General features: G+C 37.5%; 1 protein-coding gene across 1 annotated transcript in view; it reads left to right on the forward strand.

Moving 5' to 3' along the window:
• Positions 1 to 19,004, forward strand: part of Cep350 (centrosomal protein 350) — a gene marked incomplete in the record, with an annotated part of 74,252 nt that overhangs the window by 47,985 nt on the left and 7,263 nt on the right. Inside the window, 4 exon segments of the mRNA XM_029561912.1 lie at positions 2,450 to 4,443; positions 5,458 to 5,865; positions 5,973 to 6,119; positions 8,779 to 8,901. Of these exon segments, the coding sequence (XP_029417772.1) occupies positions 2,450 to 4,443; positions 5,458 to 5,865; positions 5,973 to 6,119; positions 8,779 to 8,901 (2,672 nt within the window).

The raw sequence follows: 19,004 nt of genomic DNA on the forward strand, positions 1-19,004 counted from the left end.
TTCTGGGTCCGTTAACTGTCTCAAATCTGGAAATTGGTTGACTGAGCAAGATTCTCTATTGCTATGATCCAATACTGACTTCCTGTCATTCGTCCTAGAGGTTTTCTGCTTATACAGATCAAATAAAAACTTAGTAGGCTTCTTATGTATGTGGTCCCTGAAAACACCATGATTGATTAGCCAGTACCACAGGTCCATTCGAGTCATGCCATTGTAGGTATTGTTTTGCCTTTGCCGCCCATTTTGATAAGTACACTCACCTTGTCTTTGGTAATTCAATACTGCCACCTGACCCCTACTCTGAGGTCCTGTTACACCTATTATATTTACATTTAATTTATGCACTTGAGCAGCAGCATCTCCAACTGTAAGATTCAGCGTAAGGAAAAGAGCAAAAACAAAGCTCTTTAGACGTTCTGGGGTCTCTCTCAGTACTTTTCCATCTTATAAAATCAGTAAAAGGCATGTCCCCTGGGCCCTCCCATTGTGGAGGATTTGGTGTTGCACTGCGAATCCACTCGAGCATACCAATTTGCCTGAGCCTTACAATCCCTTCATCAACACTAAGCCAAGGAATATCAGGTATCTCCACCTCTCTGTCAGTAGGCCATCTTTTGATAAATACCTCAGCCAACCAATCAAATAAACTTTTAACACCCTTTTTAACTGTACGAGCTTCCATATTAAACCTAGAATCTCCAGTCAGGGGGCCCATGTCAATAAACTCAGCCTGATCCAGGTTTATCTGGAGATGCTAGAAGTAACCAGCCAGCATCATTTTTTTCTTATTTTTCCACAAATTTTCAAATGTTTTATCTATAGATTCACTAAATTTCTTGCTCTTCACAAGAGGTGAGTTAGGAGATTCAAATGGGTCTATCTCCATAATAGTTTCAAATAGTCTACACTACGGATTTTCATTGCTCTCCATGCTATCTGAAGACTCTTGAGTTGGAGAGTCTGCTCCAAATACCAACAAGCCCATTAAAGAAATTCGTCCTTTTAATTCTGTTTCTCTAGAACCACTCCTGGTACCACAATCTGTATTAGTCGGGGTCCTCCAAAGAAACAGAACCGGTAGAATGAATCTATATGTATAGAGATTTATCAGCTTAGCTCATAGGATAGAGCCTGAGTAGTCCAACAATGGCTGCACCACACTGGAGAGGCTGAGAATCTGTAGTCGCTCAGTCCACGAGGCTGGATGCCTCAGTAGTCCTGACCTGGCACTGAGCCTGGAGCTAGGCTGCTGACCAGAAAGTCCTGGTGATCTTCCCATCTCTGCCTTCCTCAGCACTAGGGTAACAGACATGCACAAGGGCACTCCAGCTTTTGCACAACAAGCACTCTCGGGCTGCCATCAGAAGGTAACACCCGCATTTAGGGTGTGTCTTCCAGTTTCAGATGATCCAATCAAGATCTCTTTCAGTTAATCCCAGATCCAGTCAAATTGACACCCAGGATTAGCCATCACAGGCACATACACATAAATTTAATTTTTTAATTTAGAAAAGTAAGGGCTGGAGAAATGGCTCAGTGGTTAAGGGCACTTTCTGCTCTTTCAGGGGACTGGGGTTCAGTTCCCAGCACCCACATAGCAGTTCATAACCATCCATAACTCCAGTTCAAGGGAATCTGACACTCTCTTCTGATCTCCTTAAGCATTGCACACATATTGTGCACTTACGTAAATGCAAATCGGTCTTTATTGACCCATATTTCTGATAAAACTGGGATGTGAGGATGAATAGCTACAACTCATCAGCATCTCTAAATTCCTCCTTAATCAGATGCTTTTATCTGATTGTATGATAAATGATTATGTATATTTTTCTAAATTTAGTTCAAAATAACAGTTATTGAAAATACTGAAAATAAAATGTAAATTCTGTCAAGAAATTGCACTGAGGCTCAAGAAAAAGCCTGCCTAGCATCAATGACAAAATAGAGATCTGAATGAAAAACTTAACCCTTGATTTGTTTCTTATTCTGCAACTTCAGCTCTTAAAGTGAAATTTGCAGAAGTAATCTCACATCAGAGGCCTTAGTTTTGATCTCTTAAAAAAAAAATCATTCTTTCAGAAGAATAAATAGAAGTATATTTGTCCTCCTTTCCCTGTTCTTTGTTTGAAGAGTACATCTAATGCAATTTTATTTTTCCATGATTTGAAAATGATCATACTAAATAATCATGTTATAAATTTAGTTCCCGTTTTCATTTTATAAATGAAGGCAATACTTAAATTATTCCAAGCTTTAATTTTTTTTATTTTCTATCCTCAATACAGTATATTTTCTTTTTTTAAAAAGTTACCTTATATGATAAACAAAGCAAGTTATATTTATTGACCAGAGTTTTTTTCTTCACTGAGACTTGGCTTTTATTTAAATTTAGATCTCAGAATTGAAAAATTGTTAGAAAATAATTTTTATGTGTTTTTTTTTTAAGATTCTTCATTATCGGGTTCTGAGAGAGCTGTATCAGAAAAGTCGTTATCTGCCTATGCAAAGAGAGTGATTGAATTGGACAGTCGAATCGAGGAACATTTGCAGGTGTCATCTCAGATCCTAATATCAAGGGAAGCGCAGATAGAATCTGGAGATTCTCTTGAAAGTGCGCCTTCATTACCTCTTCTCAAGGAACTAAATGTCCCTGATAGAATTTATGATGTGTCAGAGGCTAAGGCTGAAGAATTTAGTCAGAATTCAGAAATACAAGAAGTAGAATATACAAAATTGGAGAAGAGTGAGATTGAAGATGCCTGTTCTAAACAGTCTGAGAAGTCTGATGTCTTACTGAGACTGGACCTCAATCAGGATGACTCACCTGAAATGCTTTCAAAGAAAATTCTTCTGCTAGATTCTGTAAATGTTCAGAATGATCTAGTTCGGTTGAGCATGGAAAATTTTCATCAAACAGAAGAAATGTTGAAAGAGAAAGAGTCAGATCAAAGTACAGATCATAGTCAAGATATCCAGTCAGCAAAAGATACTCATGAACAAAAAGACAGAGAGAAAAGAGACTCATCCTTCTCGGATCATCATTTTGTTTCTAAAGAATTGTCGTATTCTGAAGATTTTGAAGTGTCTTATTTCAAGAAAGGAATTTCAGCTGAAAATATGAATAAAGATGACTCTGAGGTGTCATCATTGTCACTCAGGAAAGACTCGCAGTCTTGCAGAGATAAGTCACAGCCAACCAGGAGCTCTAGAAGTAGAGCCACTGGGTTTGGCAGTGATGAGGAAGTCAGTGAGTGCCCAAGTGAGAAAAGCCTTTCCATTCACAGCGGTGTCCACTCTGAAAGGCTGCTGGAACTCAAGTCCCCTACTGAGCTGATGAAAAGTAAAGAGCGCAGTGATGTGGAACATGAACAGGGAGTTACTGAATCCCTTTCCTTGGCTGCAATTTCTGCTGTAGATGAGTTACTGGATTTCCACATTGGGGATAGGGTGTTAATTGGCAATGTCCAGCCAGGCACTCTTCGATTCAAAGGTGAAACTAGCTTTGCTAAAGGATTTTGGGCTGGAGTGGAGTTGGATAAGCCTGAAGGAAATAACAATGGAACATATGATGGCATAGTATATTTTGTGTGTAAAGATAAACATGGTATTTTTGCTCCTCCTAAAAAACTATCTCACATTCTAGAAAACTTTAATGAATATATAGGTGTAAATGAAGATGAAGACTCTTACTCAGATGAACAAAATGAAAACTATAATCAAGAGCAAACAGATACAGAGGGTCTAAAAGACAGAGAAAACGATACAGTTGAATATTTTTGTGAGAAATCGCTACCTAGTATGCATAATATAGAAGTCTCAGTGGACAAAGATAGAAGCCTTAAAATAGAAACAGACAGTAGACAGGCCATCTCTGGGGTCCTAGAAATCCATGTTCACCAACAATCAGTGGATTCCCTGATTTCTTCAAAGGAAAACAAAGATCTTGTTTCTCGTGCCACAGAAAAGATTTCCACTGCTGCAGAAGATGATACTCTGGACAGCACATATTCAGAAGAATTGAAGCAACAGCAGTTAACAGAAAAGAAAGATAAGCTTTATTCTGAAGTTTCAGAAAAGCCTTCTACACCACTTCTGGATCTTTTAACAAGAGAAAAAAACCAATTAGAAGTTCAACTTAAATCAATAACTGAAGAAAAAACATCAAAGCAACAACTGGAAACAATAAGCTTACTGACAGACAGTTTACTAAAAGTCTTTGTGAAGGACACAGTCAATCAACTCCAACAAATCAAGAAAGCCAGAAATGAGAAAATCCTGCTTAGTAATCAAGATTATCTTGATGACCAAAAGAAAGTACCACTTCAAGACCAATCCCCAAATCTTGAGGAACAGTCACCCAGTGTTCCAAGTTGCTTTTTAAAGTCTGAATTGGATGATGAAAAAGAAGAAATATCCTCTCCAGATATGTGTCCCAGACCTGTAAGTATTTTATCTAGAGAAGAGTCTAGTTACCTTTCTTTGTAGTGTATCTTAATTCTATGTCTCTTGACAGGCATTTTCCCCAACTTGCTGTTTATTAGATAAAGATCACAGTGCTAGTTGGTAAAGGACTTGTAGCTATTCTTCTGTCTAAGATATAATTGTCCACTGTTACATCATGAGTAGTCACTATAGGGTTGTCAGAAACACTGGCAGGTTTGTAGGAACTGACATATCTTTTTAAAACTGCTAGACTGGTGGCCTCTGTGTCCTGTTCACAGATTAGGTCTCCTTCCAGGTTCACTAGAAAATGTATTCTGTGAGATGTTGTGGTTCTCAGTCCAGTTCTTTTTTGCCTATGACATTAATTATTCACATATCTATTCAGATGGGGTCCTACAGAGATTACCAGTTGTGATGTTGATTCTGATAAAACTGAAATGTATCCTCTATGACATATATGGCATACTCAGACATCAGCTTGTTTAGGTTGCCCATGGATAACTGAGAAAAAGTATTGATTTTGAGTAACTTAAGCCAGACAGTTATTGAAGGTGAGAATTTTCATTTCCCATTTTGGAATTCCAGAGATAAGACTTAAGAAATAAAATAATGATGATATAAAAAAGGAAAAAAACAAAGATTTTATTATGAAAATTTAATAATGTTTATAGAAGCAGAATAGTGAGAAGGGGATGATTTTTTGTTGTTGTTCATTAGTAGCCACTGTATTGTTTTAATTTTATGTATATTAAATACATAAGCTTTTGTCTTTCATACCTTCCTTTGTTTTTTTTGGGGGGGGGTTCTTTTTGAGACAGGGTCTCCCTGTAGCCCCAGCTCACTGTATAGACCAGGCTGGGCTTGAAATCACAGAGATCCATCTGCCTCTGTTCCTGAGTGCTGGGATTAAAGGTGTATGCCATCATGCCTGGCCAGCTTTTGTCTTTTAAAAGCTGCTAGGTAATGTGAAGTCACTAAATGGTCTCTTGTTTGAATGTTTTATTTCCGTAGGAGAGCCCAGTTTTTGGTGCCAGTGGCCAAGAAGAGCTAGCTAAGAGACTTGCTGAGCTTGAGATCAGCCGGGAGTTCCTGAGCTCATTGGGAGATGATCAAGACTGGTTTGATGAAGATTTTGGTTTGAGCTCTTCTCACAAGATCCAAAAAAATAAAGCAGAAGAAACAATTGTACCTCTAATGGCAGAACCTAAAAGAGCACCCCAGAAGCCATGTGAAACATTATTGGCAGTTCCTCATACTGTAGAGGAAGTAGAAAGTCTTGTACATAATGCAGCAGAAGAACTTTGGAAATGGAAAGAATTAGGCCAAGACATTCACAGCATCAGTATTCCTCCAAAACTGCCTGGCTGTGACAGTAAGGGTCTAGATATAGAAAGCACTAGCAAAAGGGTCTACAAACAGGTAACATAAAAAGATTATTTTATTTTTAAGTTTCTTGCCCATTGTCTGAAGTTTGGGTTCTCAGCCATTTGTTTTTGTTTTGTTTTGTTTTGTTTTTCTCTATTAAGGCGGTTTTTGATTTAACAAAAGAGATTTTTGAGGAAATATTTGCTGAAGATCCCAACTTGAATCAGCCTGTCTGGATGAAGCCATGTAGAATCAATTCTAGTTATTTCCGACGTGTGAAAAATCCAAATAGCCTTGATGAAATCAAGGTAAGCTCTAAACTATAAATGATCTCTTTTTATTTCCTGTTCATTTATACAGATCTGTGAACATCATAAAAGCGATATTCTTCAATAGTACTACGTTCTAAGGATCTCTCATCATGAGCATTCAGTAAGCAGTGGAGGGTGGGGGTGAAAGAGAACCTTGAACCCTCAAGTTTGTGTACACCAGTCACAGGCTACATGTGCAATGGTGGCAGTATGTTCTGCATGTGTTTCCTTAATTCGGCAAAAGTTGTTTGGTTCACAGCTATACATATTTATTTGTGTTTATCTACTGCTTTTGTCCTTCAACAGTGGAATTAGGTAGTTATGAAAAAGACCATATGTCCTCAAAAGCCTAAACTACGTATAATCTGATCCTTTACTGAAAACTTGCTATCTTAAAGTAGTAAAATTTTGGCAAATTCTGGCTTAAAGTTTGCAGTTTTTCAAAATATACTTGCACAGTCTCTTCCTTACACTCATCCAAAATGGATAAATCTCTGAATGCATTGTGTGCCTGTCTGTAGGCAGGGAGTAGTGAGTGGAGTTGGGCAGTTTGAGAATATTCTCAGATGATTCTGATTCGTAAATATGTCCCCTTCCCCACTGAAATCATTATTGTTTAATGGAAACATCTTCAAAAGTAATAAAAATATTAATAACAATAACTAAGATAAATAAGACACATACTGGCAGCCATCAAACTGCATGTATCAGTATAGGATAGACTAGATGTTGCATGTTCATTTTAATACGAAATCAATTTTTTTTAATTTTTAAAAGATATTTGTTATTTTATGTGTATGGGTGTATTGTTTGCATGTAGGTAGTTGCACTTGTCTTGTGCAGTGTTCACAGAGGTCAGAAGACAGTGTTGGATCCTTGGAACTTGAGTTACAGACAGTTGTTAGCTGCCATGTGGGTGCTAGGAATTGAACTCGGTCCTCTGCAAGAGCAGCCAGTGCTCTTAACCACTGACTGAGCCATCTCTCCAGCCCCCTGAAATCATATTGCTGAAAATGTTCTTGTTTTGTTTGTTTGTGAGACAGAATCTCCCTGTGGCCACAGCTGGCCTAGAATTTACTATGTAGACCAGGCTGGTCTTCATCTCACAGAGATCTACCTGCCCCTGCCTCCCGAGTGCTGAGATTAAAGGTATGCACCACCATACCCAGCCTTTTTGAAAGTATTTTTAAGGATGATAATTCAGCTATTGTTAACACCTGTGCTTGGTGGCATCTGCCTATGATCCTAGCACTTATCCTGAGGCAGGAGGATTGCCCTGAGTTCCAGAGTTCCAGGCCATACTAGGCTACTTAGTAAGACTCTGTCTCATAAGCAAAAACCAAGATTTACACCAAGCATTACCATGCCTTTAAATCCCAGCACTTGGGAAGCAGCATTACCACACCTTTAATCCCAGCACTTGGGAGGCAGAAGCAGGCAGATCTCTGTGAGTTCCAGTGAGTTCCAGGCCAGCCATGCTATGTAGTGAGACCCCTATCTTTAAAAAAGAAAAGGCTTTACCATGATTCTCACACTGAAGTGTTCTTTTCTTTTCTTTTTTTTTTTTTTTGGTCTTTTTGAGACAGGGTCTCCCTGTAGCCCCAGCTGACCTGGAACTCGCTATGTAGACCAGGCTGGCCTCGAACTCACAGATCCACCTGCCTCTGCCACCCAAGTGCTGGGATTAAAGGCATGCACCACCATGCCTGGCTCATTTATATTTTTAATGTAAACTATTTGAACCTTGTTGATTCAGAACATACTGTTCAGACCAAGTCCTGTGCTTTTCTCCTGTAGCATTGCTCCCAACTATTTATTTGGGATTTTTCCAGTTCAGAGATATATATTAAGCTTTCTTAACTAGTTTTGCTAGCTTTAAAGTTAGATAATTGGGCCTGGAGAGATGGCTCACTGGTTAAGAGCACATACTATTACAGAAGATCCAAGTTAGGTCTTCTGCATAGGTTCCTAGCACCATGTTGTGCTCACATGTGCCACCATGTTGTGCTCACAACTGCCTGTAACTCCAGCTCCAGAGGATCCAGCACCCTTCTCTGACCTTCAAGAGCAACTGCACTCACATGCACATACATGCAATACACAAACAACCCTAAATAAGAGATAAAATAAAATTTAGTTAGCTAATGATAGATTTTTAAAATTTTTTATTTCTATTTCTTCGTGTGCTTTATGTGTATAAGTGTTATATCTGCATATATGTAAAGTGCACCTTTGTCATGCAGTGCCCACAAAGGTCAGTAGAGTGTCAGATCCCCTGGAACTGGAGTTCTAGATGGTTGTTAGCCACCATGTGGGTGCTGGGATTCAAACTGTAGTCTTCTAGAAGAGCAGCCAGTGCTCTTAAGCTCTGAGTCATCTCTCCAGCCCCTGATGGTGGTTCTTGATAAAGGGAACTCTAAAGTAATTTTTCCTTCCCATCAGTGGATTTACTTGTACATGTTTATAAAAACAAAAAAATCAAAGCATTTGAGATGCTTTTCCCTTCAAATTGCTAAATGGAACTAAAAGTAGAGAAATTTATGCAATCTTTTATCAAAATAATATATTCTTAGCATAAATCTGTTTACTGCATTGTAAACACATGCATTGCAGGAAGTTTGTTTCTGTGTTTTATTCATTCCTCTTGTTTCAACAGAATTTCATAGCAACTGAAGTGCTCAAACTGTTCAGTCTTAAAAAGGAGTCAAACCACAAAACAGATTGGCAGAAAATGATGAAATTTGGAAGAAAGAAAAGAGACCGAGTAGATCACATCCTGGTTAGTGTACACAACTAAACCATTTTTATTTTGATCGTTTCTTCTAAACTCAATGTAGATAGATTCCAAAAGGAAAAAAGTACTTAATTAAAAGTAATTAATTTTAAGTCAATGAGATTACAATGCTAACGTGTTCTTTTGCTACATTTCTCCCCTCGTTTTAGAAATGTCTTTCTTTTGTACTTGTTAGACAAATATTTAACTTGGCCAACAGAAACGTGTGGAGAAGTTGAGAAATCAAAGCTTGAGTGGAATCACAGTTTAAGGTAGTGAATTAAAAAGAAAGCAGTGTGGATCCTGGAGCTAGAATGCCTGCATTTAAATCCCTGTTCTGCCACGTGGGTGCTACTTGACAAGTTTATCCAAACTTTTCAAGCCTCATTTCTGTCTGTGAAATGAAGATGATGATAATTACCTACTTGATCAAATTATTAAGAGGCTTAAATATGTATTAATAGTCATGTGTTGCTTAGGTGGAGATATATTCTGAGAAATGTGTCCTTAGGTAATCTGATTGTTCTCTAAACATGACAAGATACTTAACACAAACCTTGAAGGCATAAGTCAGTCATTTGACATGGCTCCTTGATGCCTTCAGGAAATAGGCAAATACCAGATGGATGAGGCTGCTGCTGGACTAGGATGGTAGTCTGCTTTACAGAAAACTTTTATTTATTCTAAAATAACAATAAAAAGTACAGGATAGGATGTGTATAAACCAGCAATAGCCACTTGTTAGCAAGTAGTATGACTGTTGCATAATTGTAGGCACTGAGCTCTTTTGTTTTTTTGAGGCAGGGTCTTACTGTATAGCCCAAGCTGGCCTCTAACTCACATTCATTCTGCTTCAGCCTACCAAGTGCTGGGGTTGTAGTCATAGCCTATGTTTCTTATACTTTTATATGCTGGCAATGTAGCAGGTTTGTTTATAGCATCATTACCCTATATACCTGAGAAATGGGTTGTGCTAGGACTTTATGATGGCCAGTATCACTAGGAGATAGGAGTAATTTTCAGTTCTATTATAATCTTATGAGACCACCATACTATATGTGGTCTGTCATTGACCAGGAGCAGCTCATGACTGTGTAAAGCACTTAGAACATTTCAGCATAAGTAACTCATCATTATTTTCCAGAACATTGGCTAGATAGGATTTACTTGGTTTTATGATAGATTTCTCTAACATTAGAAAAGTGCTTATTAGAGCTAGCAATACAGCTCAATTGGTAGAATGCTTTCCTTGAATATGTGAGGCTCTAGGTTTGACCCTTAGCACCACTACCAAATAAGTGGTTTGTCAAAGAAAGAGAGCATTGCCTTTATTCTTCTCTAGAAAATGAATGTGAAGTAGCAACAAACCTTAGAAAATTCAGGTGTTACTTAGCTCAGATTTACCTCTAAACCAAATTTTCATTTCTTCATGGTTTTTCCGTATTACCTGTATTGACATTCATGTAATGGAGAAGATACAATGCTCTGACTTATCATTTTTCCCATGAATGCACTTCCATGCATCCTGTACTCAGTAGTAAGCAAGTGAGAAAACATTTGTTTAGTGTTTTATGGTTTATCATTCTTTCTCATATCTTATTTGGTTCTTACAAAGATACTGTGAGATTAAAAGGACTAATTTTACACTTTTACAAATGAAGAATTTTAGTTTCAAAGATTGTTATGTTGACTTGCCCAGCAAATAAAAACCAAAGATGTAGCCAGCCAGTCCTTCATAAAGCCTTGCCTCTCAGTGAGGTATATTTGTTCTATATCTCTACCACAATTAAAATTTCGAGTATTAGAATCCCAAGTGTGACTTCCTTCATTTCTTAGAAGTTAAAAAAGAAAGCATGTTAAGAGTCATTCATCTAACCTGTCAGTTAAATTGATCACATAACCCTCTGAATCACCTCTGTACACTTAGTCAAGAATTGTGTTAAGAACTGATGTTGGAATCACAGGCAAAAAAGGCATAGACTCTGCCTTCTTCAGTTTCCAGTTTACTGGCAAAAATTAACATGATTTGCACAATGTAGTATTCAAAGTTGAGCAATAAAAACAGAATGGGGAACTGTTGTATCAACGAGAGGAAACCCACCTAGTAAAAAGAGGCTTTCCTGAGGAAGTGACATTTGAGTTTGGATCTTAAACTGAGTGCTATGGTGGAGAGATGAATGATTCATAGCCCGCAAAACACACTGCAAAGACCCTGAAACCAGACTGAGCATGGGTTCACCTGACATGTCAGTGTAGTTAGAGACTGAGGGAGGAGTGGGTCTGAGATAATCTGGAAAGGTAGACTCTGCATTTTTCAGTGCTTTTTACGTATTGTTAAAGATTTCTGATTTTCTTTTTTTAATATTTTTTCTTATCTATAGAGAATTTATTTTTTAAATATAATACATCTTTAAAAATTTTTTGTTTGTTGTGTGTGTGTGTGTGTGTGTGTGTATCACATAGAACATCCCAAACCATCTTACTCAACTATACACCTGTTTCCCAGATGGCACCCTCCCATAGCCTCCCCCCCCCCACTAGAGCCCTTATGCTCTGATATCCCTGCTACTGTCTGCTGTGTTGTCAGCACCCCAGCAGCACCCCAGCCATTCCCCACTACTTGTCCATCTGGTGAATCTAGTCAGCCTATCTAGAGGTCTTTGTTTTAGGAAGGTCAGCTGTTCTTCATCTAGCAGCAATCAGTTGTCAATATTCCTTTAGATAAGATTGGGGTCTGCTGTTCATTTTCCCAGTTCTATGCTGGGTTAACTATCTGGGAGTCCCTTTGGCCACCCTGGCCAACAACTCAAAAGAAGGTTCTCCTATCTGGCATTGTTGCTTGTTATGTACCTTTTAGCTACGCATATGGACTCTTAAGAAATTGTATTGGCCCCTTTAATCTTTGGTTATACTTTCCTTTTGGGTGTTTAAGGCCATACAGTTGGCCCATATAAACCAATTTATTTTTACTCTTAAGGTCGTTTGAGGATCTGTTCCTCAGGGGTCACATGGGCTTGGGAGGAGCTCCAGGCTCCTTTCTTTTACCAGTTCCGCCTATGTGAAGATAAATCAAAGGTCCTGCTCGACCATGGCTGGCTTTGCTTGGAAACATGGAGGAAATGATTCCTCTGTGTTGACCCTCTGATTTTCTTTTTTAAAAGCAAGGAATTTAAGGATGGAAAATTATAAAATTCGATTTGCAAGGATTTTTTTGTTGTTTGTTTGGGTTGAGGGGTTGTTTTGTTTTCTGTTGTTGTTAGTTTTGGTCTTTTTTGAAACGGGGTCTCCCTGTAGCCATGGCTGGCCTGGAACTCACTACATAGACCAGACTGGCCTCAATCTTACAGAGAGATTCACCTGCCTCTCTGCCTCTCTCTCTCTCTCTCTCTCTCTCTCTCTCTCTCTCTCTCTCTGTCTCTCTGCAGCTCTCTGCCTCTCTCTACCTCTCTACATATGGGATTAAAAGAATACACAACTACACCACACACAGATTTTCAGAGTTGTTTTTTTAAAAAATATTAACAGACATTTATTTACATAACAGGATTATATGTGATTACAATTTTTCCTTTGCTTGCTTTTATATGCCTCCCTTTTATATATTTTTCTTCATTAAGCAGGTATAACATCAGTAATTTAAAAAATCTTACATTGAAGCCTAGTCTAGTAGAAAAAGTTTATATAGATTTGCAGTTTTAAGAAATCATAGAGGAATACTTGAAATGAATGTGGAAACAGCTGAAAGGGTATTGTATTGAAAGATGGTAGCTACTTAAGTATATTAAGCAAAATGTCTTAGATAAGTTTATTTTGGCACATGTAAAGTAAATAAGGAAACAAAATACAAATTGATAATAACAGAGCATAAACGTTTAATATGTAAGATTTCCTGCTAGTTAGACTTTGACTTCATGTGGTTATAAAATATCATTTTAATAGTGAAAGGATTAAATATATTGGAGGAGATACCAGCAATTTGGAGCCATCTTTAGATCTGAATTGATAATAGAAGTGATAAGTAATCTGAGATGTGAATAGTAAACAAATTGATCTGCAGCTCTTTATTAAAGGGCACCAAAACCAAAATATTCTATCCTAACAGCAGAGGCTTCAAGCAAGTGCCATATAGAGTCAGTTAGGTAGAGGTATTTTCTCCATCGGTTACCAGAAAATTCTCAAATATTAAGCAAAAAAGATGTTTCATTTGAAATTTTAGATTATTATAGCTTGAGTAAGGATGATGTCTGTGTTATGAGAATTAAAGAGATTGTCAAATGTAGTGGCACATGCTTGTAATCCCAGCACTAACAGGCTGAAACAGGAGGTTATGAGTTTAATGCCAGCCTTATATCAAAGTAAACAACAGCCAAGGAAAAATAACTTACAAAATTTAAATTTAACAATTGGTAGACAATAAGGGAATATATATATAATATATATAGATATCCCTTTGCTGGCCTTATTTTTCACAGAGACCTAATTTTTGTATAGCTTTTTTCATGAGCTTGTTCTATGAAATGGTTATACTCATTTTAGAAAATTTAGAAAATTCTGATGAATAAAAGAAAAAAAAAAAAACACCACCTAAGTAACTCAGTATTTTGATGTATATAGATCTTGAGTCTATGTAGAGAATTTCTAAGGTGAAGACTATAGTCCCTGTTTTGTAAATCTGATTGTTTTACTTAATAAAAGAATGTAGGCATGTTTTCTTGCCCCCAAATGTTCCTTTATTTTCTATTACTTTTTGACTGCTATTTTTAATTTTTTGTAGAAATACAGTAATCTCTTGTGGATGTATTATAATATATTTAACCAATCTTCTGCTATAATGAACATATTATGGTATGTTTGCATATATGTCCAGTAATTTTCTTAGGATAAATCACTAAAAATAGAATTGCTGTTGAAGGTACAGAATTTAAGGTGTTTATTTTTGTTGTCAAATTGTTTTCTATAGGGTTTTGCTGATTGTATATACACAACAGTAACATCAGAGTGATTCATCTTGCCTTTGCTAATATTGTTACCAGTTTTCAAAAATCTTCACTGTTTATTTAGCTCTCTATATTTTTTTTCTTTTTAACCTGTTGTCTGGTATGTTTTTCTGAAGTATTTCAAAGATACAAAAAAAGAAGAGAGAATAGCATACATTCACAAACTATCTGCTGAGTTCAGTTGCCCTTACCCTAAAGTACAGACTTTAGGATTCCATTAACTTCAGGTCTTTGCCAAAATCTGTCTCTTGGCACCGTCGTCCCCCTCCAACCCCCCATCTCTGCATGCACTGAGATACACACATCCCTGGCAGCACTCATCAACTCTTGCTCTTGAAGGATGGCTGACTATAGAATTCTAAGTTAATAGTTCTTTTGCATGAATATTTTGAAGAAACTATTTCATTGTAATCTGACCTTTCTTGAGAAGCCCAGGAATGTCCTTTCTGGAAAACTAGTTTTTTGTTTCTAATTAAGATGATATACTTGCTGTATAAGTTCTGTGATTTCTCTAGATGTGATTGGTTGTGGCCTTGCTTTGACTAACCCCGCTTTAGACTCCATGTGCTTGTTGAATCTGTATTTTGACGTCTTTTCAATTATTGCCATTTCTGCCCCTTCCTGTTCCTTGGCACTTCCTCTGTCATTCTTTGGCCTTGTTCTCTCCTGTGACTCTTAATTCCTCCCTGACGTAGTTGTAGCACTTGTTCTTAAATCCCATCCTCTTTTTCTGGTCTTTTGGATTTTCTTTCCTTTTTAAAAGATTCCTATCTGCATTATAAATGTTTTGCTACCTTTAATTCATCATCTATATTTATACTAGAACTTACTCTACCTTTTGCTGGAACTTAACTTTTTTTTTCAGTTGAGCAGTTGTGACGGTGCTAGGGAAAGAGTACAGTATCTCTGAGTAGAGTGGAATCTATACAGAGGAGGGGTTGACTGCAAATGAATCTTTCAATGTTTTGATGTGTAGCCAGTGTGGGGCAAATAAATCAAGATGATTAACTATCCATTGTCTTTGTTAGCTGTTTTTATGGTAAGACATTTGAAATTTACTTATTTTGAAACACAAAGCACATTTTTTTTTCCTCCTAGTCACCATGCTGTGTAATATATCCGAAAACTTACTCTTCCTGGTGTTGGAAGTGTACCCTTTGCTCAACAGCTTCTCATTCTACTTTCCACATCTGTGATGTTGAACTATTATCACACATAATGAGAACATATGTATTTGACTTTGTTTTGGGCTTATTTCACATAGGCTAACATCCTTTAGGTTCATTTGTGTTGTTACAAATAGCAGGATTTCCTTTTTAAGATTGTATGGCTCCCATGTATGTGTATGTTGTATTTGATCTATTCACTAACACTTGAGTTGATTTCCTATCTTGGCTCTTATGAACATGGGACTGCAGAAATCTCACCAGCAACTTCATTTCCTCTGGATGTGCACACAGAAGGATTTTACAGTTTTGTTTTTAGTTTTATAAGGAACTTCCATGATGTTTCCATATGACTGGTAATTTGCATGCACCAACAATGTGCAGCTTCCTCTTTCTTTACACTTTTACTAGTTCTGTGCTTTCAGCTTTCCAACAGGTATGGGCTGAGTTTTCATGTCTTTTTTTTTTCTTTTGGAAATATCTGTCCAGATCCTTTGCCCATTTTGATTTGTTTGTTGGGACAGAGTCTGACTGTTTAGCCAAAGCTGGACTTATGATCCTTTGACCTTAGCCCCAAGTGCTGTACCATCATGCCTGGCCTTTGCCCTTTTTTTTTTTTTTTTTTTTTTTTTTTTTTTTTTTTTTTTTTCCCTTTGGAATATGTCACTTATATTCCACTATGTAGACCAGGCTCGCTTCAAACTCACAAAGATCTGCCTGCCTCTGCCTCCCAAGTGCTGAGATTAAAGGTGTATGCCACTATACACAGCTAAGTTGTTTGAGCTTCTTAAATATTTTGGATTTTAACAGCCCTTATCAGACAAGTAATTTGAAAATATTTTCTCCTATTTTGTGTTGTCCTCACTTTGTTAATAATTTCCTTTGCTGTGTATGTTTTTAGTTCGATACAGTTCTATTTGTTTATTTTTGCTTTGTGTCATACCTAAAAATTCATTGCCAGACCAATGTCATGGAGTTTTCTCCCCCGTTTTCAAGAATAATAGTTTCAGGTCTTACATTTCAGCCTTTAATCCATCTTTAGTTTATGTTTGTATATGATATGAAATAAGGATCCAGTTTCATGCTCCTACATGTGCATATCCAGTTTACCCAACAGCATTTATTAAAGAGATTGTTCTTTCTCTGGTTTCTGTTTGTGTCCTGGTCCATTGGTCATTGTGAGAGCTTAGCATAACCACAAGTCCCAAATCCCAGTTTTTGCTTGTGTGTATGTGTGTGTGTACATGTGTAAAGGGAGAGGATGTGGTATATGCATGTGTGTTCAGGTGGCTCACCCATGCATGCACATGTGGAGGCCAGAGATTGACAGCTGTCTTCCTCTATTGCTCTCCACTTTACTTTTTGTTTTGTGTTTTCATTTTTGCTTTTTTGGTGTTTATGTGTTTTGGGGGGGACTCTCCCTGTAGTTCCAGCAGGACTGGAACTCAACTATGTACACCAGACTGGCCTCAGTCTCACAGAGATCTGTGTGATCCCAGTGCTGGGATCAAAGGCATGTGCCACCATCTCCAGCAGCAGCCTTAATTCTTTAATGAAAAAAAAAAAAATCAAGATGGGGAAAGGAGCTTTCATATACATGCAAATTAAAATACTTTAAATCCTAAAGACAGAAAAACAAAACCAGTGTGTTTGATCAGAAAAGTTAAATCAGCCCTGGATCTAAATAAGCTTGTTGAAAGTCTGACAAAAGAGTGAGTACTACAAATTTTGTTGAAAGCAAGACAAAAGGAATGAACTTCTTTACTGGGTATGAAATACAACTAAGAACATAAATATGAAAAATAATTATGATTCTTTAAAAACTTCAAAGTTTGTCCTTTTTAGCCCCATTAGTAACTGAAAAAATTAAATGTACTATCTCATAAAGACTTTGAAAAGAATATCCATTGACTTGAACCTGGAGCTCTCTGATTGTCTGAATCAGCTGCCCAGCAAACTGCACCCCATCTCTCCACTTCTCGAGAACTGGGTTTCAGAACTAGGCCAGCACGCCCAGCTTTATCTGGGTGCTGGTGATCCAAATTCAGGTTCTCATGCTTGCACAGTAAGAACTTTGCTCACTGAGCCATATCTTGCTACCTACCCCCTTTTATCTTATTATAAGAGCCTTATTTTAGTCCTTTGTCTTGCTAAATTTGGCCATCATTCCAGGCTTATCAACACAATTTTAAAAAATTATGTGTGTGAGGATGGATTTGTGCAGTTGTGTGTAGGTACCTGCAGAGGCCAGAGGCCAGAAGAGAAAATTGGATCCCCTAGAGCTGCTGGAGTTATAGGCAGTTGTGAGCCACCTGATTTGGGTGCTAGGAACCAAACTCAGGTCTTCTAGAAGAGCAGCAAGTACTCTAAACCATTTAACCATCTCTCCAGCCCAACCATCATAATTTTGGGTTCTTTCTTTGTAAATGTTTATTATATTCCCTAGGTTTATATCATGTCTAAAATTGATATGTCTATGTAGCTCTAAGTCACTGTTTAAAAAACATGAACAGAGCTGGGTGTGATAGTGCATACTTGTAATACCAGCACTCAGGAAGCTGAGGCTGGAAGATTGTCTGAGTTTGAAGCTTACCAGGGCTACAGAGTGAAACCTTGTCTCAAACAAACAAACAAAAAAAAAAAAAAAAAAAAAAAAAAAAAAATCATGTACTAGCAGAGCCAACATTCTTTCAGGAGCCACTAAAAATACCGATATACTAGGCATTGCTCTAACACCTTCTCTTTGCACTGTGCTAGTCACCAGGAAATCACAAATAAATAGAAGCAGTTCTTAGGAGCTCACAGCCTACTTGGCAGAAAGATGCATAGAATAACAGGTGTGGGAATTGCTAGAGTAGAAGAGGAAGAGAGCAGAATGAGAGCACAGATGAGAAGGTGCCTGATATTGCAGGTCAAAAGGTAGAAAGTCCTTCCAGGGTAGTTGTCCTTTAGTCAGAAAGTACAAGGGTACCACCTACCTGCCTGTTTCCCCAGCTTGTTTACAGGGACGTGGAGAGAGACCCTGGCATCTGTCTTCTCTCTACACATTTTTCTAGTCCAGGACTTCTTAAACATTTCCTCTTGCAAACCTCTACCTCTTTTTAAAAAATGATTTATTTACTTTTATTTGTACAAATGTTTTTATTGCTGATATATTTACTGGTATGTGTGTAATGCCCACAAAGGCTGAAAGAGAGGGACAGAGCCACCATATGGGTGTTGAGAACTGAACCTGGGTCCTCTAGAAGAACAGCAAGCACTTCCAACCCCTGAGCCACCTCTCTAGCCCCATTGCAACCCTCTTTGGCCTGAGAAAATTTTACACAACCTTGCATGTATAGATGTATAAATCAAACATTTAATGATAATAAATCACAAATTTATTTTAAGGCAATTCTTTGGTATACATGTAATTTTACCATTGATAAAGCAGCCTGGTCTACATAGGGAGTTTCAGGCCATCTGGGGCTCCAGGGAGACCCTGTCTCAAATAAAATAAAATAAAATAAATAAATTTGCATGCTAATGAGATGAAAGTGCTTATTTTTATATAAAGAATTAAGTCTTGGCTGAACATTTTATACTGTGGGACCTAGAACATCTTTAGTATTTTTCAAAGTTAATTCATATTTTTATTTTATTGTCATTAATGCTGAGAATACCAATTCACATAACTCCATAGTGCAAAACGGAAGAAGTATGTTTTGGATCATTTCAGAAATTGTTGGGATTTCTGTTCTAATTCTAAGCCAAAATTTATTTAATGAATTTATTTTTGGAAATATTTTTTTAATGTGTATGCATGTATTGCCTGCATGTAAGTAAGTGCACCCATGTCATGCAATGCCCACAGAGGTCAGAAGAGGCTGTTGGATCCCCTGAGACTGGAGTTACAGACAGTTGTTAGCTGCCATGTGGGTGCTGGGATTTGAACCCAGGTCTTCTG

Source organism: Nannospalax galili, unplaced genomic scaffold (assembly GCF_000622305.1).
Source record: "Nannospalax galili isolate Female #2095 unplaced genomic scaffold, S.galili_v1.0 scaffold294, whole genome shotgun sequence".
In the NCBI taxonomy this organism is placed as follows: Eukaryota; Metazoa; Chordata; class Mammalia; order Rodentia; family Spalacidae; genus Nannospalax; species Nannospalax galili.